The 26,466-nt window shown below is 42.0% G+C and overlaps 1 protein-coding gene across 3 annotated transcripts; it reads right to left on the bottom strand.

The window, feature by feature from the left end:
• Window positions 1-980: 980 nt before the first annotated feature.
• Window positions 981-24,013, bottom strand: LOC110537055 (LIM/homeobox protein Lhx5-like). 3 transcript variants are annotated; one of them, XM_021622774.2, is made up of 5 exons: window positions 23,311-24,013; window positions 20,606-20,829; window positions 18,262-18,539; window positions 4,505-4,670; window positions 981-2,015 (listed from the first exon to the last, which is right to left on the bottom strand). In XM_021622774.2, exons 1-5 carry the CDS (start codon window positions 23,481-23,483, stop codon window positions 1,672-1,674), a joined length of 1,185 nt encoding a protein of 394 aa, XP_021478449.1. In that variant the 5' UTR covers window positions 23,484-24,013; the 3' UTR covers window positions 981-1,671. The 3 variants fall into 3 exon arrangements, with proteins under 3 accessions (XP_021478449.1, XP_036792930.1, XP_036792931.1); XM_036937035.1 differs by having other exon boundaries at window positions 20,606-20,826; XM_036937036.1 differs by lacking the exon at window positions 23,311-24,013 and adding an exon at window positions 21,787-22,457.
• Between the last annotated feature and the right edge of the window lie 2,453 nt (window positions 24,014-26,466).

Below are 26,466 nucleotides of genomic sequence, written 5' to 3'. Positions count from 1 at the left end.
CATCACACACACTCCTTGACTAACCTGTACCCCCGCACATTGACTCAATACCGGTACCCCCTGTATATAGCCTCATTATTGATATTTTATTGTAGTGCTTTCTTTATTTTTTATGTTTTACTTTAGTTTATTTTCGAAAATATTTTCTTAACTCTATTTTCTTAAAACTGCAATGTTAGGTAAGGGCTTGTAAGCAAGCATTTCCCTGTAAGGTATACCTGTTGTATTCGGCGCATGTGACATGATGGAAAGCCTTCTCTTAAGTTGTCTTATCTAACCACTAGGTGGCGATGGTTACCAGGCTGCCAGGCAGACAGACGGGCAGCAAGTCACAGATGTTGTCTGGCTCCTCCTTTAGTTTTCTGTCTATTGAAGAAGGAGACCTCAGCTGCTGAAGGACGTTCTCCATTATGGCTTCAATGTTCTTTTGAAAATCATTTCCATTAAAACATGCTTTTTTAAAGGGACACTAACAAAGGGAAGATCAGGAGAAGTGGAGAAGGAGAGGAAAAGAGAGGGACTGACAGGGGTGCCTGGATGGGCATGAGTGATATGTGTGTGGAGGGGACCTTGATTAGAGAGGGGTGGGTGTGTGCGTGTGTGTATGCGCGGCTTATGCATGTGTGTGTTCTGAATAACCATATAGAGATCCTATACGAGAACAGTCAGACCATCTATCAGGAACACATCACTAGAATTAATGGCCAAAATGGTGAGGAATGTATGTGCGTGTATATTATATAGAATTCCAGAATAATTCATGTCTGTCACTATGGGCCTTTATTAAAGCTGCAGTAGAGTTGTTCAAAAGCTATCAAAGGGATCACATAAGTGTTGTCAATGAGAATGTCTTTGGTATCTAACATGTTTATCATCAAGCAGATATCTGCTCTGCACTACAGCCCCCTGAAGGGTTTATCTCGTTGGTGTTGAAGCTAAAATCAAAGGTGGTTGTGCTTAGAAACAGTTAAAACACTGAACAAGTGTATTTGTCTGTATTTGAACATTGTATTGGAAGCAATATTACAATAGGAGACTGATGTACCAGTAAAACATCTGTTATGCAGAAGAGGAACTGACCAGTTAGGCCTACAACACTGTGCCTTTAAGAAACAGTAGGCTAGAATAAAAAACCAAGACAGTTTTGAAACCAAAAAATAAAATACGTAAAGCGTCCCTTTTGGCTTGTATTCTTTCTTTATCTCTCTCTGCAACATCACGTGTCCTTAGTGGGGGGAGGGGGGGGATACTGGGGCAAGAGGAACCGCTGAACGTCTTTCTTTCTCCAATCCCAGTTCATTTTTCCCAGAGGTGGGTGGGAGTGTATTTCTACTAACGGGGCCGAATAGGGCAGCGAATAGTACAACAAAGTTCAGATATGTCCAGAAAAGCCACCCCATCTTCCATCCTCAGTCCTTCACGTGAAGGATAAGAGTCAGGGGGAACAATTCCATTTCAACTCCATCAATTCAGCAAGTCAATTCAAAAATACCAATCCGTGAATAGAAAAATCCCCATTAACAAATACATAAACGCCATTTTTAATTCATAACTACTTATTCATAATGTCTTCAAATTCATCTCCCGTGTAGATTGAATCGAAAATGGGAAGTTCACCCTCCCCACAACGAAACCCTCATCCCTTTCCCAGACCCAGACCCAGGCTCTAGTCTACCAGACGGTGGTCTCTCCCATCTCCTGTCCAGGGTGGGACATGGGGGCGCTGTAGCTGGAGTTACTAGCCAGGGAGAATGGTGGGCTGGGCCCCCCTCCGTATGCCTCACCAGGGACAGGATGCAGGGAGCTGGGCAGACCGGGCTCTGGGCTGGGGGTATCTGCGTGGGAGATCATGTCCGTGAACCTCTGGTCGTCAGAGGGGTGGTGGGCTGACACAGAGCCCTCCATGGCCCCTCCATGGATGTAGGGGGATTCTGCTGGAGACTGAGCCTGAGAGGAGGGAGGGCCGTGGGGGAAGAATTCATAGTTTCCCCCACCGTAGTAGTCGCCCTGGTACTCTGTAAGGGGAGAGACGATTTGATTAGAAAACAAATCATCTAATGAGGAAATTAATTGTGCGCACACAGATGAAGCAATTGGTATAGCAACATTCAAAATCACTGACATTGAATCTAACAGCCTTCTAAAAATGGACCTACATCAAGATTCAAGATTTTGTAAATAATTGCATTATTTAGTAGCCTAAGTTACATTATAACATTTCAAGGAGGGGAAGGGAGCGGTTTAGTTCACTGGTATAGCTGAAAAGTAAAAGTGCAAAACATGCCTAAACTTCTTAAATTCACCCTGGTACTAGGTGAAGGGACGAAATGGGTCAGGGAATGGTTTGGTTCACTCTTTCTGTTAAAGTGAAAACGCACTTAAAAAATGTATTTTTATCTCCTATATTTCCAAGATTTTGAGTGCTTCCACTCATCCTTTTGTGAGTTGACTTTAGAATTTTTCTTGCTTTATTATTCAAAGCGACTAAACTTTAAAAAGGAAATTAAAATCACACGCTCTACATTTCAGTTAAGCACCATACTCTTTATCTTTTAGTGGGTATTCTTGATGTCAGTATTACAGAGGGAAGGAGCTCAAATAATTAACCAAAACACATCAAATATATCAACGTCTTGTTTAATGTACTGTATAGTATATGATGTTGATTTTACTCCCTAATGTAAATTTTACTCCTTAAATCATCAATCTAGCATACACACACACGTTATGTCAAGATCAGTTAAATGTAGTCAGCATTTCATTATGCTTTGTTTCTAACAAGACAGAGAAATGTTTCTCCTTTACATTACGACATCAGCAACACACCTTATGTTACAAACTGTGATAATGAGGGGAAGAATAAATCCACTAGCAATGCAATGATGACCCTGTTTTTTTGCTCCAAACTGAATAAACAAGCTAATTATTGAGTCCCACAAACAGAACCCTGCTAGCTACGTCAGACCTTGAGAATCAACCTGAACCTGGAGCAGCCGTGGGAAGAAAGGGGGAGGGGCAGAGAGAGAGAGAGGTGTTAGAATAACACACACATACGCACGCACGCACGCACGCACGCACGCACGCACGCACGCACGCACGCACGCACACACACACACACACACACACACACACACACACACACACACACACACACACACACACACACACACACACACACACACACACACACACACACACACACACACACACACACACAGCAGCAGCAGTAGAAGACTGGGGGGATGGAGGGAGTAGTGCTACTAATACAGATGCCACTGCTCCACCAAGGCACAAAAGGGCGTGAAAAGAGGAATGCTGAGAATGGAGGGAGCTAGGAGAGGGGGATAAAGGTTTTGTCTCCTTCCCTTCCTCTCATCTCCCTTCCCTCCCTCCATGTTCCATCCTTCAAGGTTCCCTTGTAATTACAGTGGACGGACGCTGCTCTGTTCCAGTTTAGCAGTGGTTCCCAAACTGTGGGGGGCGTGAGAGGTCGGCAGGGGGAGTGCGGGTTTCCCCCCAATTATTATTATTATATACAGTATTTATAGATATTTATACATACTATATATATACTCTATATATAAAAAATGTTAAGGAACTCAGTCCAGCTTTTTACAAGGTGCAATTTCTAAATTGGGTAGTGCATCATCAGTTCCTCTTGTCATGTCAGTCATTGCAGACCTTAGAGAGCTATTTACGTCAGCCATGTCAGCTAACATTGTTTAGCTAGGTTTTTTTAACCCATAGATGTTGTTGTAATGTTTCAGTCACTCAAATGTCACATGAATACACATTAGACATGGCAAAATGTATAGAATTGCATGAACATTTGCTTTAAAACTGAAAACATGTATCTGCACCCCATGACAAGATTTGTAGAATTGCAAGAAATAAGTTTTAAACCTGCAACATCTTCTCTTCGCCAAGAAAAGGGGTGTGAACAGTTTTTGTCATGAACAGTGCTTGTGCCCAGAGAAATATACATGGTGCTCTCATGCGCAGGAGGGGCGCAGGATGTTCCCCAATGCTGGAAGAGGGCCTGAGTGAAAGAGTATAGGACTCATTCCTTCATTTCTCTTCAGCAGGCAGGTAGCTTAGTGGTTAGAGCATTGGACCAGTACCTGAAAGGTTGCTGGATTGAATCCCAGAGCAGACAAGGCAAAACTCTGTCGTCCTGAACTAGGCAGTTAACCCACTGTGCCCCGGTAGGCTATCATCACTTGATGAGCATTCGACACACTTGTCACCCCACAGTTTAGCCAGAGCTGGACAGCACAGAGGTGGGCAATGGCATTCCTGACGAAAACCATGTCGGGGGTAATGTGTGTTGTGTATCACCAAAATCTTCACCAAGGATCACTTGTAAGCCAACAGTGAGCATTGTTTTCCAACAGGTGGTGCCATTCTTACTCAACGCGCAGACCAAACCGACAGAATCGTAATGTCTGATGTAATACAATGAACAGTGAGTGTTTTTACCACTCAAACAGGGAGTGTATTTTACCTGTGTAGTATCCGTAGGCCCCAGGCCCCAGTATGTCTGGGTCCTCCAGTCGTCCCCCCATGGACCTCATCCTCCTGGGCCCTCTGAAGAAGGCGTGCCGCCGGGCCCCCAGAGCACTCAGCTGCTTCATCCTCCGCTCCTTGGACCGACGGTTCTGGAACCACACCTAGAGTATGGAGTGGAAGAGGTAGTGAGTTATCAAATGACATCACAACTAGAGTATGGAGTGGAAGAGGTAGTGAGTTATCAAATGACATCACACCTAGAGTATGGAGTGGAAGAGGTAGTGAGTTATCAAATGACATCACACCTAGAGTATGGAGTGGAAGAGGTAGTGAGTTATCAAATGACATCACACCTAGTGTATGGAGTGGAAGAGGTAGTGAGTTATCAAATGACATCACACCTAGAGTATGGAGTGGAAGAGGTAGTGAGTTATCAAATGACATCACACCTAGAGTATGGAGTGGAAGAGGTAGTGAGTTATCAAATGACATCACACCTAGAGTATGGAGTGGAAGAGGTAGTGAGTTATCAAATGACATCACACCTAGAGAGCATGGAGTGGAAGAGGTAGTGAGTTATCAAATGACATCACACCTAGAGTATGGAGTGGAAGAGGTAGTGAGTTATCAAATGACATCACAACTATGAGGACGGAGTGGAAGAGGTAGTGAGTTATCAAATGACATCACAACTATGAGGACGGAGAGGAAGAGGTAGTGAGTTATCAAATGACATTACAACTATGAGGACGGAGAGGAAGAGACAGTGAGTTATCAAGTGACATCACAACTATGAGGACAGAGTGGAAGAGGTAGTGAGTTATCAAATGACATCACACCTAGAGTATGGAGTGGAAGAGGTAGTGAGTTATCAAATGACATCACAACTATGAGGACGGAGAGGAAGAGACAATGAGTTATCAAATGACATCACAACTATGAGGACGGAGTGGAAGAGGTAGTGAGTTATCAAATGACAGCACAACTATGAGGACGGAGAGGAAGAGGTAGTGAGTTATCAAATGACATTACAACTATGAGGACGGAGAGGAAGAGACAGTGAGTTATCAAGTGACATCACAACTATGAGGACAGAGTGGAAGAGGTAGTGAGTTATCAAATGACAGCACAACTATGAGGACGGAGAGGAAGAGGTAGTAAGTTATCAAATGACATCACAACTATGAGGACGGAGAGGAAGAGGTAGTGAGTTATCAAATGAAATCACAACTATGAGGACGGAGTGGAAGAGGTAGTGAGTTATCAAATGCCATCACAACTATGAGGACGGAGAGGAAGAGACAGTGAGTTATCAAATGACATCACAACTATGAGGACGGAGTGGAAGAGGTAGTGAGTTATCAAATGACATCACACCTAGAGTATGGAGTGGAAGAGGTAGTGAGTTATCAAATGACATCACACCTAGAGTATGGAGTGGAAGAGGTAGTGAGTTATCAAATGACATCACACCTAGAGTATGGAGTGGAAGAGGTAGTGAGTTATCAAATGCCATCACAACTATGAGGACGGAGAGGAAGAGACAGTGAGTTATCAAATGACATCACACCTATGAGGACGGAGTGGAAGAGGTAGTGAGTTATCAAATGACATCACACCTAGAGTATGGAGTGGAAAATGTAGTGAGTTATCAAATGACATCACACCAAGAGTATGGAGTGGAAGAGGTAGTGAGTTATCAAATGACATCACACCTAGAGTATGGAGTGGAAGAGGTAGTGAGTTATCAAATGACATCACACCAAGAGTATGGAGTGGAAGAGGTAGTGAGTTATCAAATGACATCACACCTAGATTATGGAGTGGAAGAGGTAGTGAGTTATCAAGTGACATCACACCTAGAGTATGGAGTGGCAGAGGTAGTGAGTTATCAAATGACATCACAACTGTGAGGACGGAGAGGAAGAGACAGTGAGTTATCAAATGACATCACAACTATGAGGACGGAGTGGAAGAGGTAGTGAGTTATCAAATGACATCACAACTATGAGGACGGAGAGGAAGAGACAGTGAGTTATCAAATGACATCACAACTATGAGGACGGAGTGGAAGAGGTAGTGAGTTATCAAATGACAGCACAACTATGAGGACGGAGAGGAAGAGACAGTGAGTTATCAAATGACATCACAACTATGAGGACGGAGTGGAAGAGGTAGTGAGTTATCAAATGACAGCACAACTATGAGGACGGAGTGGAAGAGGTAGTGAGTTATCAAATGACAGCACAACTGTGAGGACGGAGAAGAAGAGGTAGTAAGTTATCAAATGACATCACAACTATGAGGACGGAGAGGAAGAGGTAGTGAGTTATCAAATGACATCACAACTATGAGGACGGAGAGGAAGAGACAGTGAGTTATCAAATGAAATCACAACTATGAGGACGGAGTGGAAGAGGTAGTGAGTTATCAAATGACATCACACCTAGAGTATGGAGTGGAAGAGGTAGTGAGTTATCAAATGCCATCACAACTATGAGGACGGAGAGGAAGAGACAGTGAGTTATCAAATGACATCACAACTATGAGGACGGAGTGGAAGAGGTAGTGAGTTATCAAATGACATCACACCTAGAGTATGGAGTGGAAGAGGTAGTGAGTTATCAAATGACATCACACCTAGAGAGCATGGAGTGGAAGAGGTAGTGAGTTATCAAATGACATCACACCTAGAGTATGGAGTGGAAGAGGTAGTGAGTTATCAAATGCCATCACAACTATGAGGACAGAGAGGAAGAGACAGTGAGTTATCAAATTACATCACACCTATGAGGACGGAGTGGAAGAGGTAGTGAGTTATCAAATGACATCACACCTAGAGTATGGAGTGGAAGAGGTAGTGAGTTATCCAATGACATCACACCTAGAGTATGGAGTGGAAGAGGTAGTGAGTTATCAAATGACATCACACCAAGAGTATGGAGTGGAAGAGGTAGTGAGTTATCAAATGACATCACACCTAGATTATGGAGTGGAAGAGGTAGTGAGTTATCAAGTGACATCACAACTGTGAGGACGGAGAGGAAGAGACAGTGAGTTATCAAATGACATCACAACTATGAGGACGGAGTGGAAGAGGTAGTGAGTTATCAAATGACATCACAACTATGAGGACGGAGAGGAAGAGACAGTGAGTTATCAAGTGACATCACAACTATGAGGACGGAGTGGAAGAGGTAGTGAGTTATCAAATGACATCACACCTAGAGTATGGAGTGGAAGAGGTAGTGAGTTATCAAATGACAGCACAACTATGAGGACGGAGAGGAAGAGGTAGTGAGTTATCAAATGACATAACAACTATGAGGACGGAGAGGAAGAGGTAGTGAGTTATCAAATGACATCACAACTATGAGGACGGAGAGGAAGAGACAGTGAGTTATCAAATGAAATCACAACTATGAGGACGGAGTGGAAGAGGTAGTGAGTTATCAAATGACATCACACCTAGAGTATGGAGTGGAAGAGGTAGTGAGTTATCAAATTACATCACACCTAGAGTATGGAGTGGAAGAGGTAGTGAGTTATCAAATGCCATCATAACTATGAGGACGGAGAGGAAGAGACAGTGAGTTATCAAATGACATCACAACTATGAGGACGGAGTGGAAGAGGTAGTGAGTTATCAAATGACATCACACCTAGAGTATGGAGTGGAAGAGGTAGTGAGTTATCAAATTACATCACACCTAGAGTATGGAGTGGAAGAGGTAGTGAGTTATCAAATGACATCACAACTATGAGGACGAAGAGGAAGAGACAGTGAGTTATCAAATGACATCACAACTATGAGGACGGACAACTATGAGGACGGAGAGGAAAGAGTTACACAACTAGGACCAAGAAAAATATCAAAGATTGTTATCAGATCAAATTAAGTTAAACTATTTTTCTTTGAGTTTAGATCATTTTCATGGAATGAACAAACTTTATTCATACTGCATTTTAGACAAGCGTGTCAAGCACACAGAATGTCGTAATCAAAGTTGAATCAAATCTAACTTTATTTCTAGTCCATTACTTCACCAGATGTATTCATATTCCCTTTCACATTAGCGTTACAACATACTTTGCAGAGAATTAAAATTTTTAAAAAAACTACATACAAGGAAGTTAAAATGACAAGGAAGTTAAAATGACACGGTAGTTAAAATGACAAGGTAGTTAAAATGACACGGTAGTTAAATGACAAGGTAGTTAAATGACAAGGTAGTTAAAATGACAAGGAAGTTAAAATGACACGGTAGTTAAATGACAAGGTAGTTAAATGACAAGGTAGTTAAAATGACAAGGAAGTTAAAATGACAAGGTAGTTAAAATGACAAGGTAGTTAAATGACAAGGTAGTTAAAATGACAAGGAAGTTAAAATGACAAGGTAGTTAAATGACAAGGTAGTTAAATGACAAGGTAGTTAAATGACAAGGAAGTTAAAATGACAAGGAAGTTAAAATGACAAGGTAGTTAAATGACAAGGTAGTTAAATGACAAGGAAGTTAAAATGACAAGGTAGTTAAATGACAAGGAAGTTAAATGACAAGGTAGTTAAATGACAAGGTAGTTAAAATGACAAGGAAGTTAAATGACAAGGTAGTTAAATGACAAGGTAGTTAAATGACAAGGTAGTTAAATGACAAGGTAGTTAAATGACAAGGTAGTTAAATGACAAGGAAGTTAAAATGACAAGGAAGTTAAAATGACAAGGTAGTTAAATGACAAGGTAGTTAAATGACAAGGTAGTTAAATGACAAGGTAGTTAAAATGACAAGGTAGTTAAAATGACAAGGTAGTTAAATGACAAGGAAGTTAAATGACAAGGTAGTTAAATGACAAGGTAGTTAAATGACAAGGTAGTTAAATGACAAGGTAGTTAAATGACAAGGAAGTTAAAATGACAAGGAAGTTAAAATTACAAGGTAGTTAAATGACAAGGTAGTTAAATGACAAGGTAGTTAAATGACAAGGTAGTTAAATGACAAGGAAGTTAAATGATAAGGAAGTTAAAATGACAAGGCCCACTCCTATCATCATCAAATCAAATCACCATCAAATTAAATCCACCTTAATTTCAGAACTTTGTTGTTTTGCCCATTTGTACATGGTCCCTTCCACAGACTTGGAGTGCTATTTAACTATGCTTGCTATTCTCATACAGGAATGCTAATTCTGTAGCATTGCTCATTTTATGTACATTCTGCAATGATAGTTTTTTGTTTTGTTTGCTGTCTTGAGACCAGTGTCAACACAGCAAATAGATTCAAATCCAGAAAATAGCTTTTCTCAGGCACATCACCTATAGAAATAAAGGGCTCCACTTAGATATAAGTTAGATTACTGGAGAAATGGGAGGAATAGGGACAAAGTGGGATGGAGGCGGTGGAGGTAAACTAACAAACATGGACACTGTCCAACCCAGACACATGATGAAAATGTGTAGTCTCCAACACTCCTTCCGTGGCCTCCAACTGCTCTTAAATGCTAGTAAAATGAAATGCATGCTCTTCAACCCATCGCTGCCCGCACCCACCCGTCTAGCATCACTACTTTGGACGGTTCTGACTTAGAATATGTGGACAACTATAAATACCTAGGTGTCTGGCTAGACTGTAAACTCTCCTTACAGAGTCATATTAAGCATCTCCAATCCAAAATTAAATCTAGAATCGGCTTCCTATTTCGCAACAAAGCCTCCTTCACTCATGCTGCCAAACATACCCTCGTAAAACTGACTTTCCTACCGATCCTTGACTTCGGCGATGTCATTTACAAAATAGCCTCAAACACTCTACTCAGCAAATCAGATGCAGTCTATCACAGTGCCATCCGTTTTGTCACCAAAGCCCCATATACTACCCATCACTGCGACCTGTAAGCTCTCGTTGGCTGGTCCTCGCTTCATACTCGTCGCCAAACCCACTGGCTCCAGGTCATCTATAAGTCTTTGCTAGGTAAAGCTCCGCCTTATCTCAGCTCACTGGTCACCAGAGCAACACACACCTGTAGCACGCGCTCCAGCAGGTATATTTCACTGGTCATCCCCAAATCCAACACCTGCTTTGGTCGCCTTCACTTCCAGTTCTCTGATGCCAATGACTGGAACGAATTGCAAAAATCACTGAAGTTGGAGACTTATATCTCCCTCACTAACTTTAAGCATCAGCTGTCAGAGCAGCTTACCGATCGCTGCAGCTGTACACAGCCCATCTGTAAATAGCCCATCCAACCAACTACCTATCTCATCCCCATATTTGTTTTTGTTTTTCTGCTCTTTTGCACACCAGTATTTCTTCTTTCACATCCTCATCTGCACATCTGTCACTCCAGTGTAAATTGCGAAATTGTAATTACTTCGCCACTATGGCTCATTTATTGACTTACCTCCTTACTTCATCTGCACACACTGTATACAGATTTTTCTATTGTGTTATTGACTGCACGTTTGTTTATCCCATGTGTAACTCTGTGTTGTTGTTTTTGTCGCACTGCTTTGCTTTGTCTTGGCCAGGTCACAGTTGTAAATGAGAACTTGTTCTCAACTGGCCTACCTGATTAAATAAGGTGAAATAAATAAATACAATTTTAAAAAGTGCCTAAAAGAAAAATGTTCAGCCTCTCCTCGTTAGGGAATATGGATGTGAGTGAGAAGCAGAGTGTAGGTTCAGTTCCAACAAGGATGCAGGTGTTAAAGAGCCACAGCCACACAGACACAACACCCAGAAATCACACTGGAGCTGTTTAGTAATCAGTGATATGGCGGTCAGTATATTTTTTAATCATCCAATAAACTCAATGAATCAGTCAATAACACAAAGAAACACAACACACACACTATTTTCTATAGGTTCTCTCCATGTGCCTCAGCAGGTCACTGTACAACAACACAACTCACTAGGCCTCAATACAACACAATTCAGCAGGCCTCAATACAAAAACACAACTCAGCAGGCCTCAATACAACACAACACAGCAGCCCTCAATCAAACAACACAACTCAGCAGGCCTCAATATAACAACACAACTCAGAAGGCCTCAATACAACACAACTCAGCAGGCCTCAATACAACAACACAACTCAGCAGGCCTCAATACAACAACACAACTCAGCAGACCTCAATACAACAACACAACTCCACCGGCTTCAATACAACAACACAACTCAGCAGGCCTAAATACAACACAACTCAGCAGGCCTCAGTACAACAACACAACTCAGCAGGCCTCAATGCAACAACACAACTCCACCGGCTTCAATACAACAACACAACTCAGCAGGCCTAAATACAACAACACAACTTAGCAGGCCTCAATACAACAACACAACTCAGCAGACCTCATTGCAACAACACAACTCAGCAGGCCTCAATACAACAACACAACTCAGCAGACCTCAATACAACACACAACTCCACCGGCTTCAATACAACAACACAACTCAGTAGGCCTAAATACAACACAACTCAGCAGGCCTCAGTACAACAACACAACTCAGCAGGCCTCAATGCAACAACACAACTCCACCGGCTTCAATACAACAACACAACTCAGCAGGCCTAAATACAACAACACAACTTAGCAGGACTAAATACAACAACACAACTCAGCAGGCCTCAATACAACAACACAACTCAGCAGACCTCATTGCAACAACACAACTCAGCAGGCTGTATTACAACAACACAACTCAGCAGGCCTTATTACAGCACCACAACTCAGCAGGCCTCAATACAACAATACAACTCAACCGGCTTCAATACAACAACACAACTCAGCAAGCCTAAATACAACACAACTCAGCAGGCCTCATTGCAACACAACTCAGCAGGCTTCAATACAACAACACAACTCAGCAGGCCTCAATACAACACAACTCAGCAGGCCTCAATACAACACAACTCAGCAGGCTTCAATACAACAACACAACTCAGCAGGCCTAAATACAACAACACAACTTAGCAGGCCTCAATACAACAACACAACTCAGCAGACCTCATTGCAACAACACAACTCAGCAGGCCTCAATACAACAACACAACTCAGCAGACCTCAATACAACACACAACTCCACCGGCTTCAATACAACAACACAACTCAGTAGGCCTAAATACAACACAACTCAGCAGGCCTCAGTACAACAACACAACTCAGCAGGCCTCAATGCAACAACACAACTCCACCGGCTTCAATACAACAACACAACTCAGCAGGCCTAAATACAACAACACAACTTAGCAGGACTAAATACAACAACACAACTCAGCAGGCCTCAATACAACAACACAACTCAGCAGACCTCATTGCAACAACACAACTCAGCAGGCTGTATTACAACAACACAACTCAGCAGGCCTCAATACAACAACACAACTCAGCAGGCCTTATTACAACAACACAACTCAGCAGGCCTCAATACAACAACACAACTCAACCGGCTTCAATACAACAACACAACTCAGCAAGCCTAAATACAACACAACTCAGCAGGCCTCATTGCAACACAACTCAGCAGGCTTCAATACAACAACACAACTCAGCAGGCCTCAATACAACACAACTCAGCAGGCCTCAATACAACACAACTCAGCAGGCTTCAATACAACAACACAACTCAGCAGGCCTCAATGCAACAACACAACTCAGCAGACCTCAATACAACAACACAACTCCACCAGCTTCAATACAACAACACAACTCAGCAGGCCTCAATGCAACAACACAACTCAGCAGACCTCAATACAACAACACAACTCCACCGGCTTCAATACAACAACACAACTCAGCAGGCCTCAATGCAACAACACAACTCAGCAGGCCTCAGTACAACAACACAACTCAGCAGGCCTCAATGCAACGACACAACTCCACCGGCTTCAATACAACAACACAACTCAGCAGGCCTCAAAACAACAACACAACTCAGCAGGCCTCAATGCAACAACACAACTCAGCAGACCTCAATACAACAACACAACTCCACCAGCTTCAATACAACAACACAACTCATCAGGCCTAAATACAACACAACTCAGCAGGCCTCAGTACAACAACACAACTCAGCCGGCCTCAATGCAACAACACAACTCCACCGGCTTCAATACAACAACACAACTCAGCAGGCCAAAATACAACACAACTTAGCAGGCCTAAATACAACACAACTCAGCAGGCCTCAATACAACAACACAACTCAGCAGGCCTCATTGCAACAACACAACTCAGCAGGCCTCAATACAACAACACAACTCCACCGGCTTCAGTACAACAACACAACTCAGCAGGCCTCAATGCAACAACACAACTCAGCAGACCTCAATACAACAACACAACTCCACTGGCTTCAATACAACAACACAACTCAGCAGGCCTCAATACAACAACACAACTCAGCAGGCCTCAGTACAACAACACAACTCAGCAGGCCTCAATGCAACAACACAACTCCACCGGCTTCAATACAACAACACAACTCAGCAGGCCTCAGTACAACAACACAACTCAGCAGACCTCAATACAACAACACAACTGAGAAGGCCTCAATGCAGCATCACAACTCTGCAGGCCTCAATACAACAACTCAGCAGGACTCATTACAACAACACAATTGAGCAGGCCTCCCTCAATACAACAACACAACTCAGCAGGCCTCAATACAAAAACACAACTCAGCAAGCCTCAATGCAACATCACAACTCTGCAGGCCTCAATACAACAACTCAGCAGGACTCATTACAACAACACAATTGAGCAGGCCTCCCTCAATACAACAACACAACTCAGCAGGCCTCAATACAAAAACACAACTCAGCAAGCCTCAATGCAACATCACAACTTAGCAGGCCTCAATACAATAACTCAGCAGGCCTCAATACAACAACACAACTCAGCAGGCCTCAATGCAACAACACAACTCAGCAGACCTCAATACAACAACACAACCCAGCAGGCCTCAATACAACAACACAACTCCACTGGCTTCAATACAACAACAAAACTGAGAAGGCCTCAATGCAGCATCACAACTCTGCAGGCCTCAATACAACAACTCAGCAGGACTCATTACAACAACACAACTCAGCAGGCCTCCCTCAATACAACCACACAACTGAGAAGGCCTCAATGCAGCATCACAACTCTGCAGGCCTCAATACAACAACTCAGCAGACCTCATTACAACAACACAACTCAGCAGGCCTTATTACAACAACACAACTCAGCAGGCCTTATTACAACAACACAACTCAGCAGGCCTCAACCCAACACAACTCAGCAGGCCTTATTACAACACAACTCAGCAGGCCTCAATACAACAGCACAACTCAGCAGGCCTCATTACAACAACACAACTCAGCAGGCCTTATTACAACACAACTCAGCAGGCCTCATTACAACAACACAACTCAGCAGCCCTTATTACAACACAACTCAGCAGGCCTCATTGCAACACAACTCAGCAGGCTTCAATACAACAACACAACTCAGCAGGCCTTATTACAACAACACAACTCAGCAGGCCTTATTACAACACAACTCAGCAGGCCTCATTACAACAACACAACTCAGCAGCCCTTATTACAACACAACTCAGCAGGCCTCATTGCAACACAACTCAGCAGGCTTCAATACAACAACACAACTCAGCAGGCCTTATTACAACAACACAACTCAGCAGGCCTTATTACAACACAACTCAGCAGGCCTCATTACAACAACACAACTCAGCAGCCCTTATTACAACACAACTCAGCAGGCCTCATTGCAACACAACTCAGCAGGCTTCAATACAACAACACAACTCAGCAGGCCTTATTACAACACAACTAAGCAGGCCTCATTACAACAACACAACTCAGCAGGCCTTATTACAACACAACTCAGCAGGCCAAATTACAACAACACAACTCAGCAGGCCTTATTACAACACAACTCAGCAGGCCTCAATACAACACAACTCAGCAGGCCTCATTACAACACAACTCAGCAGGCCTCATTACAACACAACTCAGCAGGCCTTATTACAACAACTCAGCAGGCCTTATTACAACAACACAACTCAGCAGGCCTTATTACAACACAACTCAGCAGGCCTCATTACAACACAACTCAGCAGGCCTCATTACAACACAACTCAGCAGGCCTTATTACAACAACACAACTCAGCAGGCCTTATTACAACACAACTCAGCAGGCCTTATTACAACAACACAACTCAGCAGGCCTTATTACAACACAACTCAGCAGGCCTCAATACAACACAACTCAGCAGGCCTTATTACAACACAACTCAGCAGGCCTTATTACAACACAACTCAGCAGGCCTTATTACAACACAACTCAGCAGGCCTCAACCCAACACAACTTGGAAGCAGAGAAATTAAAAACAGTCATGAATGGAGTCAAATAAAGTATTTGTACAGGAACAATGGAGAAGAGAAAAATGTAAAAATGTCCAACATATGGAGCTTCACATTCTAAAAACATAACCCATTTCTTGTTGTGCCTCTGCATCGGCACGGCATAATAATGCATGTTAACACCAGCTAGGCTACACCAAAGGCACAATCCCACTGCGTTGGAGATTAACAAATAAAACACACATAAAAACACCTAAAACCACTTAGGCATTCCTCTCCATGTTTTTCCCAGCAAAGACGACACCTGCCTACAGAGAACAATTGTCTAACTGTAGGGTACATTTTTATGGAAATGCTTTCACTCCCCTTGAGAGAGCATTTCTTAGGGATTACCACACACACACACACACACACACACACACACAACAGAGGGCTCCCTGCTCAGGGTGTATCGGCAGTTACTACACATCAAATGAGGGGGGAGATGATGGCCATGAAACTGGCCACCATCTTGGTTTTATATATCACAGTGCATTATGTTGTTGCTAATCAGAGATGAATGGGATGGATTCAGTGTTGTGGAGACATGAAAGTGGGAAGGTGCTACACTACACTACGCACGGCCTGGTCTAAGAGGAGAGGAGAAGAGAGGAGACTGTCTGGCAGTAAATGAGTGAGGACAGAGAGGAGCGAGGGGGGTGTACGATATGTAAATCTGGGAAATCAGTGATAATTACTGTAAGCGCACAAAAAGCCACATCTCAGCTGGCAGAGACGGTGCTAATCACCCTAACACAGTCTGAACCCAGACACCGACAGAGAGAGAGAGAGGGAGAGAGAGAGGGAGAGAGAGAGAGAGAGAGAGAGAGAGAGAGAGAGAGAGAGTGTGTGTGTGTGAGTGTGTGTGAGTGTGTGTGTGTGAGTGTGAGTGTGTGACCGTGCGTGCGTGTGTGCGTGCGTGCTTGAGAGTGTGCCTGTGCATGAGTTTGTTCATGCGTGTGCGTATGTGTTTCACAAAGAACAGAGAATTATAGAGGTTAAGACTAAAATCCTGGAGACCTGAGTGTGTTGGGCAGCAGAGATGATAAATTCCACATTTCCACTTCCAGGACGTAAACAGTAATGTTATGTCCCTCTCACTCACAGTGATCATGATCTCACATCAGCTCTCCCTAACAGAGGTCAATTCAGTTTTCATTTCAGTCAATTCAGGAAGTGAAAAATCCTTATTGAAAATAAAGGAGTATTTTCACTTCCTTGACTGAACTGAACTACTGCTCCCTAAAACGTCTCCATTGTCTTGGTTGGGATGTTAATAAACTGTTTCACTATATCTCTATAACACCTTCCTGCATCACCTGTTCACAGTATTTCTGTGCAGTGCTGTGGGCTTTTTTTGTAATGACACTGTTGTTAAATTATTGGCTGTTAAAACCATTAACAGCGCATGATATTTCCAACATTTAAATGCCTATGGCTACAGATACATATTTAAATATGTACATATTGGATTGCCTATGTCTTTTATACAAAGCCTCTCGTCCCACTTTTGACAGTGCATGCCATCTGGTTATTATACTTTCTTTAAGAATAAATAAGAAATCAACAGAAAATATAATATTCCTGTCATATTATTAAACAACAAACGTCTTCCATCTTTCATTCATATTAATCAAATCGTAATTGCTGTGTTGTTTTGTAGCTAAATATTACAAAAATATCACAAAAGCTATAAACATCTCGAATTAATATTGTGGTTTCTAGACCCCATTCCTATTTCCCGGGGAGGGATGTTCAATAACTCTCGAGTTGATCTTATAACGATCCTATGGATTTGTCAATCAGCATTTCATTTGAATGTGTCTTGTTTTCAACGTTTTCATTAAAAGGTATTTTTCTCATATTTGATTCCAAATGTGTTTTCCTCTATAGAAAGGTAGGTCGGTTGTAGGCCTATTTCATTTTACACATAGTTATGGGGATCTGGACTAGATAATAACCTCATAGTAACCTGTTGTGACATTTCTTCTTCTCACTCTCACTTTGTCAATTATGTCTTCAATTAAATCTCGCTCTAATTTCAGGGAAAATTAAAATCCAATCTATTCTAATTCATCAAGACTGTCGAAGACAGCAGACAGGCCCACGTTGCTTACAACACCAGTAGTCTATCAAAACCTAGCGGTGCTCATCAAACACAAATAGAAAAAAACACGTTTTTTCCACTGGACCTGGGAAATCAACAGATCCACCCAGAGCATCCATTCTATTCGATTGTATTCTATTCCATATGGGAGTAGAAATTCTAACTTGGCCAAATAAAAACCAGGCTCTTTATTAACCAAAAATGTATAGTCTCGAGTGAAGTATATAATACCATTCTACCTGTATAACCCGCATGTTGAGTCCCGTCTCCTGGGCCAACTGTTCTCGGATGTGTCGGGTGGGTTTCGGCGTGGCCACGAAGGCAGCCTTCAGCGTTTCCAGCTGCTTGGCTTTGATGGTGGTTCGCGGACCTCGCCGCTTCGTACCCGAACTCTGCTCCTCATTCTCGTTATTGTTCGTGTCCTTATCTGAGCATGTGGAATTGTCCGTCTCTTTTGTGTCGTCCTGCATCGGGTCCTGGAGGTCCGGCGATAAACTTCTGTCTGTGCATGATGACACTGGGGAACGAGAGAGAATGGAAAGGTCTCAATCGGAGATATCACAAGGCCTTCTGTGTGCTGCTAGATTAATTATGTAGTCTGTCTAATCAGAAATAAACCAGAATACGTGGAACAATGACGCCTCACAAAATACAAATAGCCTATGGAAGCCCTTTGAGTGCCTTTTACATTAAAAAAATACACTTTACCAAGTCCATATGAAACAGTCTAAATGCCTGGATTTACCCGTTTAAATCTAGTCACAAATAAAACAAGTGTAACCAACTTAACTCAACCGTGCCCGCGTGTGACCTGAAGCGGATCGACGTATGGAAATAGAAATTATGCCTGTAACGTGAAACAAAAAAAATTGAGCTAGGCTGCCTATACAGAGGATCCCCAAGGACCCGCTGCGTCGCGCGATAACAGCATGTCATTGTCCGAGGGGATGGCTGTTTGAGAAATGTATCAAACAGGAAATTATAGCATTGATAAGCCTTAGCTATATGGTCAGATGCATTCAGCGACGCGGAGATGCTTTGTTGGGGAACATCATCAAACACTAGGCTACACATGCTCTATATGCGGCCCATTGAGCCAGCAAGAATGTCAGTCGTCATATGTTGTTCATATTTGAAGCAACAGACACGCAACGAGGGGTTAAAATCAATGTCACGTCTTTCGACGAAACACATGTTATCCGTCACCTTGTTGATCTAAAGACAAAATATAGTGCCAGTGATGGGAGCCTGACAATTCCTCGAACACAATACGCTTTTCCGACAGTTGTTGTTGATTTAGGCCTATCCATTTTGTTTCCAAACACCCAACATATCGGCGTAATCTCTTATCAATATCAACGTCTTTAAATAATTACATTTTATAGATATTTGTTTTGAGATAATTAGAGGAGAAGTCATTTGCAGACGAATTCTCCATATAGGCCTACACATGTTTGACCATGTGACGTTAGGTGCTATACGACACTGCAGCTAAAATAGGAAAGTAGAGAATAGAATCAAACAGAATAGAATAAAAAATATGTATCCATATATAAGACTACTTCAACAGCGGTGAGATTGGACGCAGGCGACAGCCTACCCCAAATCATGCAGAGCCAGAGCTAACGCTCAGATGTTGACACCCACCCTGTCCATGGTTCTGAATTTCCTGACCGTGGTGTGTAGACTCAACTCGGCTACCGCGGCCAGTGGCTATATAGGTTATGCCTCTGGATACTTTTTTTTAAGGTGCAGAGTAACATAATAGATTTTCGAATTCATACATTTTAGTTTGCAGTGGGATTTGTAAATATGTGATATAGGGGATTTGTAAATTTGTGATATAGGCTATCCCATTTCAGGATGCCAACAAATACATCCAAGCAGTAGTGGCGTTTCATATCATGAACAAGTCGTTTAATTTTCCACCATAAGCAGTCTATGGTTTTGGTTTGGTTGGATGTGTACCAGTGTATGGTAACGTGAGATCCCACGTTGAAACAATCAGTAAATCAACAAAGAAAAACGGTCCCTTATTTTCAGACATCAGTGGGCCTATAGACATTTTCCAAGACCAACAGAGAACACTGATATGTTTGTATCCATGTAGTAATATAAGAAGACTCACTTTTGAAACCCTTAAAGGTCACATGCAGCCGTTTTTATCTCCAAATCAAATCATCTCTGGGTAACAAGTAGGTATCTTACTGTGATTATTTTCAATTCAAATGGTAAAAAAAAAATAAACAAAAATAGCTTCTTAGCTATTCTTCTCAAGCAAGAATTTTGCTAGGAATGTCTGAGAGTGGTCTGAGTGGGGAGGAGACAATTGAAATAGCTGTTATTGGCAGAGAGGTTTAGAACTCTCTTTCTTATTTGTATATTAACTCATTTACCACCTGGTGATGTCACCAGGCAGTCCAAAACTCCATCCCACCAAAACAGGCTGAAATATATTTTCAAACAGCTCTTCCACTAAATGGGCATAATAATATTTTTCACAAGTTCATACTATTCCAACGTTATAGTGTGGAACACAGGAAATCACGTTGTTGACTGCACTGGGCCTTTAACAATAATTACCTGAATTCAAGTTGACTTCCTTGATCGCCCCTGAGCTCAGGTAGTCTTCTTTACAAACAAATTTATTTTCGTCGATAACATAGAGTTCCTCGCCGGTGGACAGCTGCTTGTTGCACACCATGCACGTGAAGCAGTTGAGATGGAACACCTTGCTGCGCGCCTTGCGCACCAGATCACTGGGAGAGATGCCTTGGAGGCATCCTGCACACTTCGTCCCAAACCTCCTGAAAAGAAAGCGAGAGGACAGAGACAACAAGCATGTTGATGTAAAATCACTCTGAGACTAAAATAGTTAACAACATCCTGAATTTGAGCGGGAAATTGTACAGTTTTAACTGGAAATAAGTAGGCGGCGTTCAACCAGCGTGAGTCTTAATAAAGAAAGGAAAATTATAGGCCTATAGTGAATTTTGCAACTGTGGGCAATGCAGATGTTTCTGTGAGTAGCCTGAATTTATAATTGCAACCACGAAATCGAACTAAATCTGTCGTAAAGAGATTTTACATAACAAGAGATTTTTACATAACAATGACAACAGATAGCCTTTAATAATAATAACAATATGCCTAATAATAACAATAGTAGTAACAATAACATCATCTTAATAAATAATAAATAACATACTTAATATATTTGTTTTATAGCAGGCTATTACATCTTTGCCATAATTGAAGAAAGGGTAGCCTATTTCGAACAAATTTTCGTTCAAATCTAACATCCTACTTGATACGAAATAGCCTACAATGTACGCTAGACAGATTTTCAACATTGAATAGAAAAACATTCATTTTCACATTTTTTATGGAGTTGCTATATTAATAAACCCATGTTAACGCATTAGTGACAGTCAGCACAATGTGACCACGGAGATATCCGAGGATTAAACCGAATAGGACGTTTTTACAGTGAAAATCTCTGTTAATCCACATTCACCCTCTTCACATGCAAAAACCTTGGTGGATAGACTTTTATTATTTAGATAGACAGACGAATACAATAGCATAATTCAACGTCTCAACATTTCCAGGGATAACTCGACAAGGTAAATGGTTGAAAATGCCTGTGTTGCATTGGAAGAAAAGGTATACTAATGTAGGCCTACATAAAGTGATGGAGAATGGGAAGCCTTATTTTGTGTTTCTCTCTCGGATGTGAAATAAATAGGCCTAATCCAACTCACCACGAGCCAGAAACCTTGTCATGCGCCTCATGCTGATTTGGTAACCTCTCTCTCATCAGTATGGAGTCGCCTCCAGGACGAAAAAAAAATGCAGGAATTGAAAATATTTCAATTATAATACGAGTATTGGAGATCGTGTGTGTTTGAGGGTGTGAGTGGGGGGCTGTTGTTTTGGATTTGGGGAAGCGGTTGCACGAGGGCACGACTGAACGAGCGGTTCAGGCAAGCCCCCTTTATTTGAACACTAATGTAGTCTACGGAATCTCTCTCGATCCATTTGCAATAGTATCGCTCCACTGTAGCCTTTTACATGCACCGCCCGGGCCAGCCTCCTCCGGTGCGGCGAGTGCAGGCCACCGCTCTACTTACACAACAAATTGCCACGTTAGGGTGATTACTGTTTCTCCTGGCTAATGGTTGGGCCATTTAAATCCACTGCTTGATGGGAGCTGGCTAATATGATGGTCAAGGTCGTTTGGGGGCAACAATGCCGTCACAAAGGCTTAAACACTGGGCCTTACATGTCATTAAACAATTTGTTTGGGGAGACGGGAAAAAGCTGACACATAAATAATTGCTATGATGCTACAAACAAGGGCCTATACTTATCACTGAATTACATTGAACACTTTGAAGAACTGAGCGGATGGTGTAGGCCTAATGAGGAGGTTTTAAAATATATTGGAACAAACAAAAGTGGAAGCAGAGAGTACGAGTTTGAGGAAAATGTAGCTGATTTAGAAATAGATTTAAACTGTCATGTCTGCATGAATGGTTTAAGAGAAGTGTGAATATTCAAGCCCACATAATATTCATAATATTCCCATAATAAGAATTTATAAATACAAGTGATATTATTGGTGTCATAATAACAATTATTAACTAAGTTAATGCTTCGTATTGTCAGAAAACACACTTTGTTTCTTTAAGAACACAGACGTCATGCGGACAAAGAGCGATAACGTGGCCATATTAGGCAATTAGTATATGGTTCTGTCAAAATGTGAAATATTATTGTGGTATTCAAAGTGAACCTATAACTATGATTAATTTATTGGCCTAATAATTATATGATTTTTGTTGCAAAACCAATGTGACACTAAATCCAAGATGCCAATGTGCCATGACTGCAATATTACTTCTATTGACTATAACTAGTATTATTTTGAAGTGACATTCTTAAACATTTCAAGTAACTTATATGTATACTATCTCGCTTATAGGTGAAATATATCCTGTGAAATAGGCCTTGGTAAACCATATTCATTTCCACAAAACAATGTGTAGGCCTGCATAATAATATCTGGTTAATTATGTGAGGGACGCTTAAACGAGAGCTATTTTTAGCATTGTGACATGAAATCCCATTTCAGCATTTGATTTTAAACAAATCCACTGACGAACAAAAAACAAGAAAACATAATCCAGAATGACAATCTTCAGAAGCAGGATGATTATAATTCTCCTTACTGAGTTTTTGGCAAGCCCTGCTTTTACGCCTGAATCCCCAATCTGAATCCTTACCTGAAAAAGTCAATTTTACAATAGAGCTTCCCATCCCGGGAGAAGCACTTCTCTGTCAGATTACAGTTGCACTCGCAGCACTGGACGCATTTGGCGTGCCAGGCTTGGTCCAACACGTTAAGCAGGAACCGGTCCAGGATGGGCCTGTCACACCCGGCGCAGTGGACCATCATCCCGCCTGTCTGGAGGACACCGAGGACCGACCTTCCCACGCGGGCTCCGGTGCTGGGTCTGGGGCCACACGGCTCTCTGCGCAGCAACGTCTTGGCTCCGGGGTTTGGGACAAAGCAGACGCGAATGTTCCGTCAGGTGGGTGGGCGGTGAGAAGACCCTATCCCCTACCGTTTATAGGCAGGCTATAGGTGAACACTCCCCGAAGTTCCTTTTCGGTACTTCTGGTTCTGGACGCCCCTGTCCTGTCCTGGCACTTGTCACAATCCAGAATCCAGAAGATAGAAAGGTGAATTTAAAAAGCACCTATTCCTCTTCATTGACGGGCTGCGTAAAAATGGTCACCTGAAAAGCCTGTTCTTCCACGCTGTAGAGAATACGTTGCATGGGGCTGTAGCAAAGTTATTATTTTGTTGTTGTTGTAAATAGCCCTTTCTTTTGTTATTCTGTCATCTTTTGTTTTTAGGTTCCACTTCTTCGCCTTCGCTCACCTCACGTGGACACGTTTCGCATCACTGTGCCCGGCTGTGCTGGCGCGAGGCACGTCCGTATTTAGATTGGGTGACGCTCTCCTTTAATTCCTGTGCCTGGGTGGCCAATCAGGACTCAGTTGTCATGGTTACTCATTTAAATAATGGTCGGTAGCCTACCTTCAGGTCGACCTAAACCTTAAACCATACTAGCATAAATAGGCTAATAACTTTAATTCTGCTAAGAGGGACACGATTTTTTTAAAGACATTGGCAAATGATGGTCACTCTCGTTTTGCTACTGCCTCGTTACAGAATGGACCTAAACGGTATAAACAGGTCTATAATCTTACAATTTTTATTTTCCTGCTGTAGCTCCCATCAAACTCGTGGGGTGAATGGATTTTAGGGACTATCCCCATGGCTGGGCCTTATAAGAAACCAAACATGCTTTTTGTCTAATATCACCAATCAACAAGATCTTTCTCTGATACAATTATGACAATTAGACATGTTATTTAGGCGAAATGAAAGCTTTGATTGTTTCAATTTAATCTAAATTAAACTTCTGATGACACCAAGGCACAGAACAAAAACCTGCGGATCATCTTTCATTTTAATTCTTATTTTCACCTCTTCTTTGTCCTCTGTCTGTGACAAGATGACCTAGTGGAGTTGATGCCTACAGCCATCACCTTAAAGCGGCCTACAAAGTGAGGGGGCCGTCTTACATGACATGTACCCGCCTTAAATGACCCTGAATGGGATGCAATGGGAGACGGGAGTAGCTGAACAAGAGTTAAGGCTACAAAACCCTTCCTGCATTAGGCTGTCATTTGGCTCTTTACAGTATGCGTGTGTGTGTGTGTGTGTGTGTGTGTGTGGAGTGGAGGGAACGAGAAGGGAGGGGGACCCAGGCATGCCCTTTCTCATACAGAAAGCTATTTACAGGGAAATGCATAGGATTAAGATAGCGGGCCTCATCAATAGGGAGAGCCTGGTCGCCCGCCGCTTTAACAGAGTATAGCCACCAATCGAGGGGAATTTCAATATTTACCCAGACCATCATTTAAGTTAGTCGAGGCAGTGCAAACATCATGCAGACACTAATGGTTGTTAGTGGAGAGGCGAGGCTGGTTTAAAACTAAGTTTGAGCAATTGTTTTGTATAATGAGTTGGTTAAGTAGCCCAATGGGTGTTCATTTTGACCCACTGCATATTTTCATTTAAAATAACTTTTAAAATCAGAACAAGAACAACATTAACAATTACAACAACATTGGCAACTTTATGCATTCATAATAATATCAATTGAATCGCACATTGTTGCTGTACATACATAACTCGTCTAAGAATTCGTCTGAAGAAATTTGTGAATTATTAAGGTCAATTCAACAATTATTCAAAGAAAAGTAGCCTGTTGTTTACAATGAATGTGTAAATAGTCTGATTTATGGCAAGAAGCTAACAATATTTCTGTTTTTACGCAACATAAAGGACCATCATCATATTTGTGTGAGACTGTATGAGTTGTATTATTATTATTATTATTATGATGATTATTATGATTATGATGATTATTATGATTATGATGATGATTATTATTATTATATCCTCATCCTCACAATTTTTCAACATCACCACCACTACCATCATCATTATCATCTCCACCACCATCCTCCTTATCATCCTCATCATCATCACCAGTCCATTTTTTTTAACCAAAAGCATATTACAGTGATAAAAGCAGGTCCATAGCATACTGTCATGTTATTACCTAACCTAAAATTGAGCCAACAAAAACAACATGATAGCCAGAGTGAAGTTGTAGCGCGTGCATGCATGATTATCCATCCATCTCCATCTGTAGATTGTAGAATGTGAAATGTTTTCCGTGGTGCTGGTTAGTATTAACTGGTGACTCTACATGATAATAAAGCAGTAATTTCTGTAGTCGGGGGGAGGCCGTTCAGCTTGTTGGGAGAGAAAGGGAGAGCCCGGGCCGCGGAGGAGACCCCCGCCGCTCTTGGCAGGCGACAGTGGCAGCAAAGCTTGGCCCCGCTCACGGTTTTAATCCCAAAGCTATTGGGGTTTGCTATTTATTTTTCTCACCGAGTCTTGTTTTCTTGACTCTCCGTTTAAAAACTCCTTTACATTTTGTTCGAATGTTACCAACCTATAGGCCGACTCTCCAGTGCCCTGTCAACAACAAACAAATACGGTGCAAATTGTAGACGTCACAGGCACCTCAATTCACACTTCTGAAAGGGTTAAATTTCTCGTTCAACCTGCCAACTGTTGAGGAGTCAACATGGGTTTATATCTACCTCATATTTTCCTTTATGCCTTTGATGATAGCCTATTTATCCAACCAGGTATTCACGTATATGATAAGGTGTGTGAAGACAGTCGTATGCTATAGGCCTATCCAAATAATCATACAAACGGTGATTTCAGATAAAATAATTTATTTTGGGGACGAACAAAGCGTTATCACCCTGTACGTGGGAAAAAT

Source organism: Oncorhynchus mykiss, chromosome 12, assembly GCF_013265735.2.
Source record: "Oncorhynchus mykiss isolate Arlee chromosome 12, USDA_OmykA_1.1, whole genome shotgun sequence".
In the NCBI taxonomy this organism is placed as follows: Eukaryota; Metazoa; Chordata; class Actinopteri; order Salmoniformes; family Salmonidae; genus Oncorhynchus; species Oncorhynchus mykiss.
The sequence above is the reverse complement of the archived record's forward strand: the minus strand, read 5'-3'. Positions and strand labels throughout refer to the sequence as shown.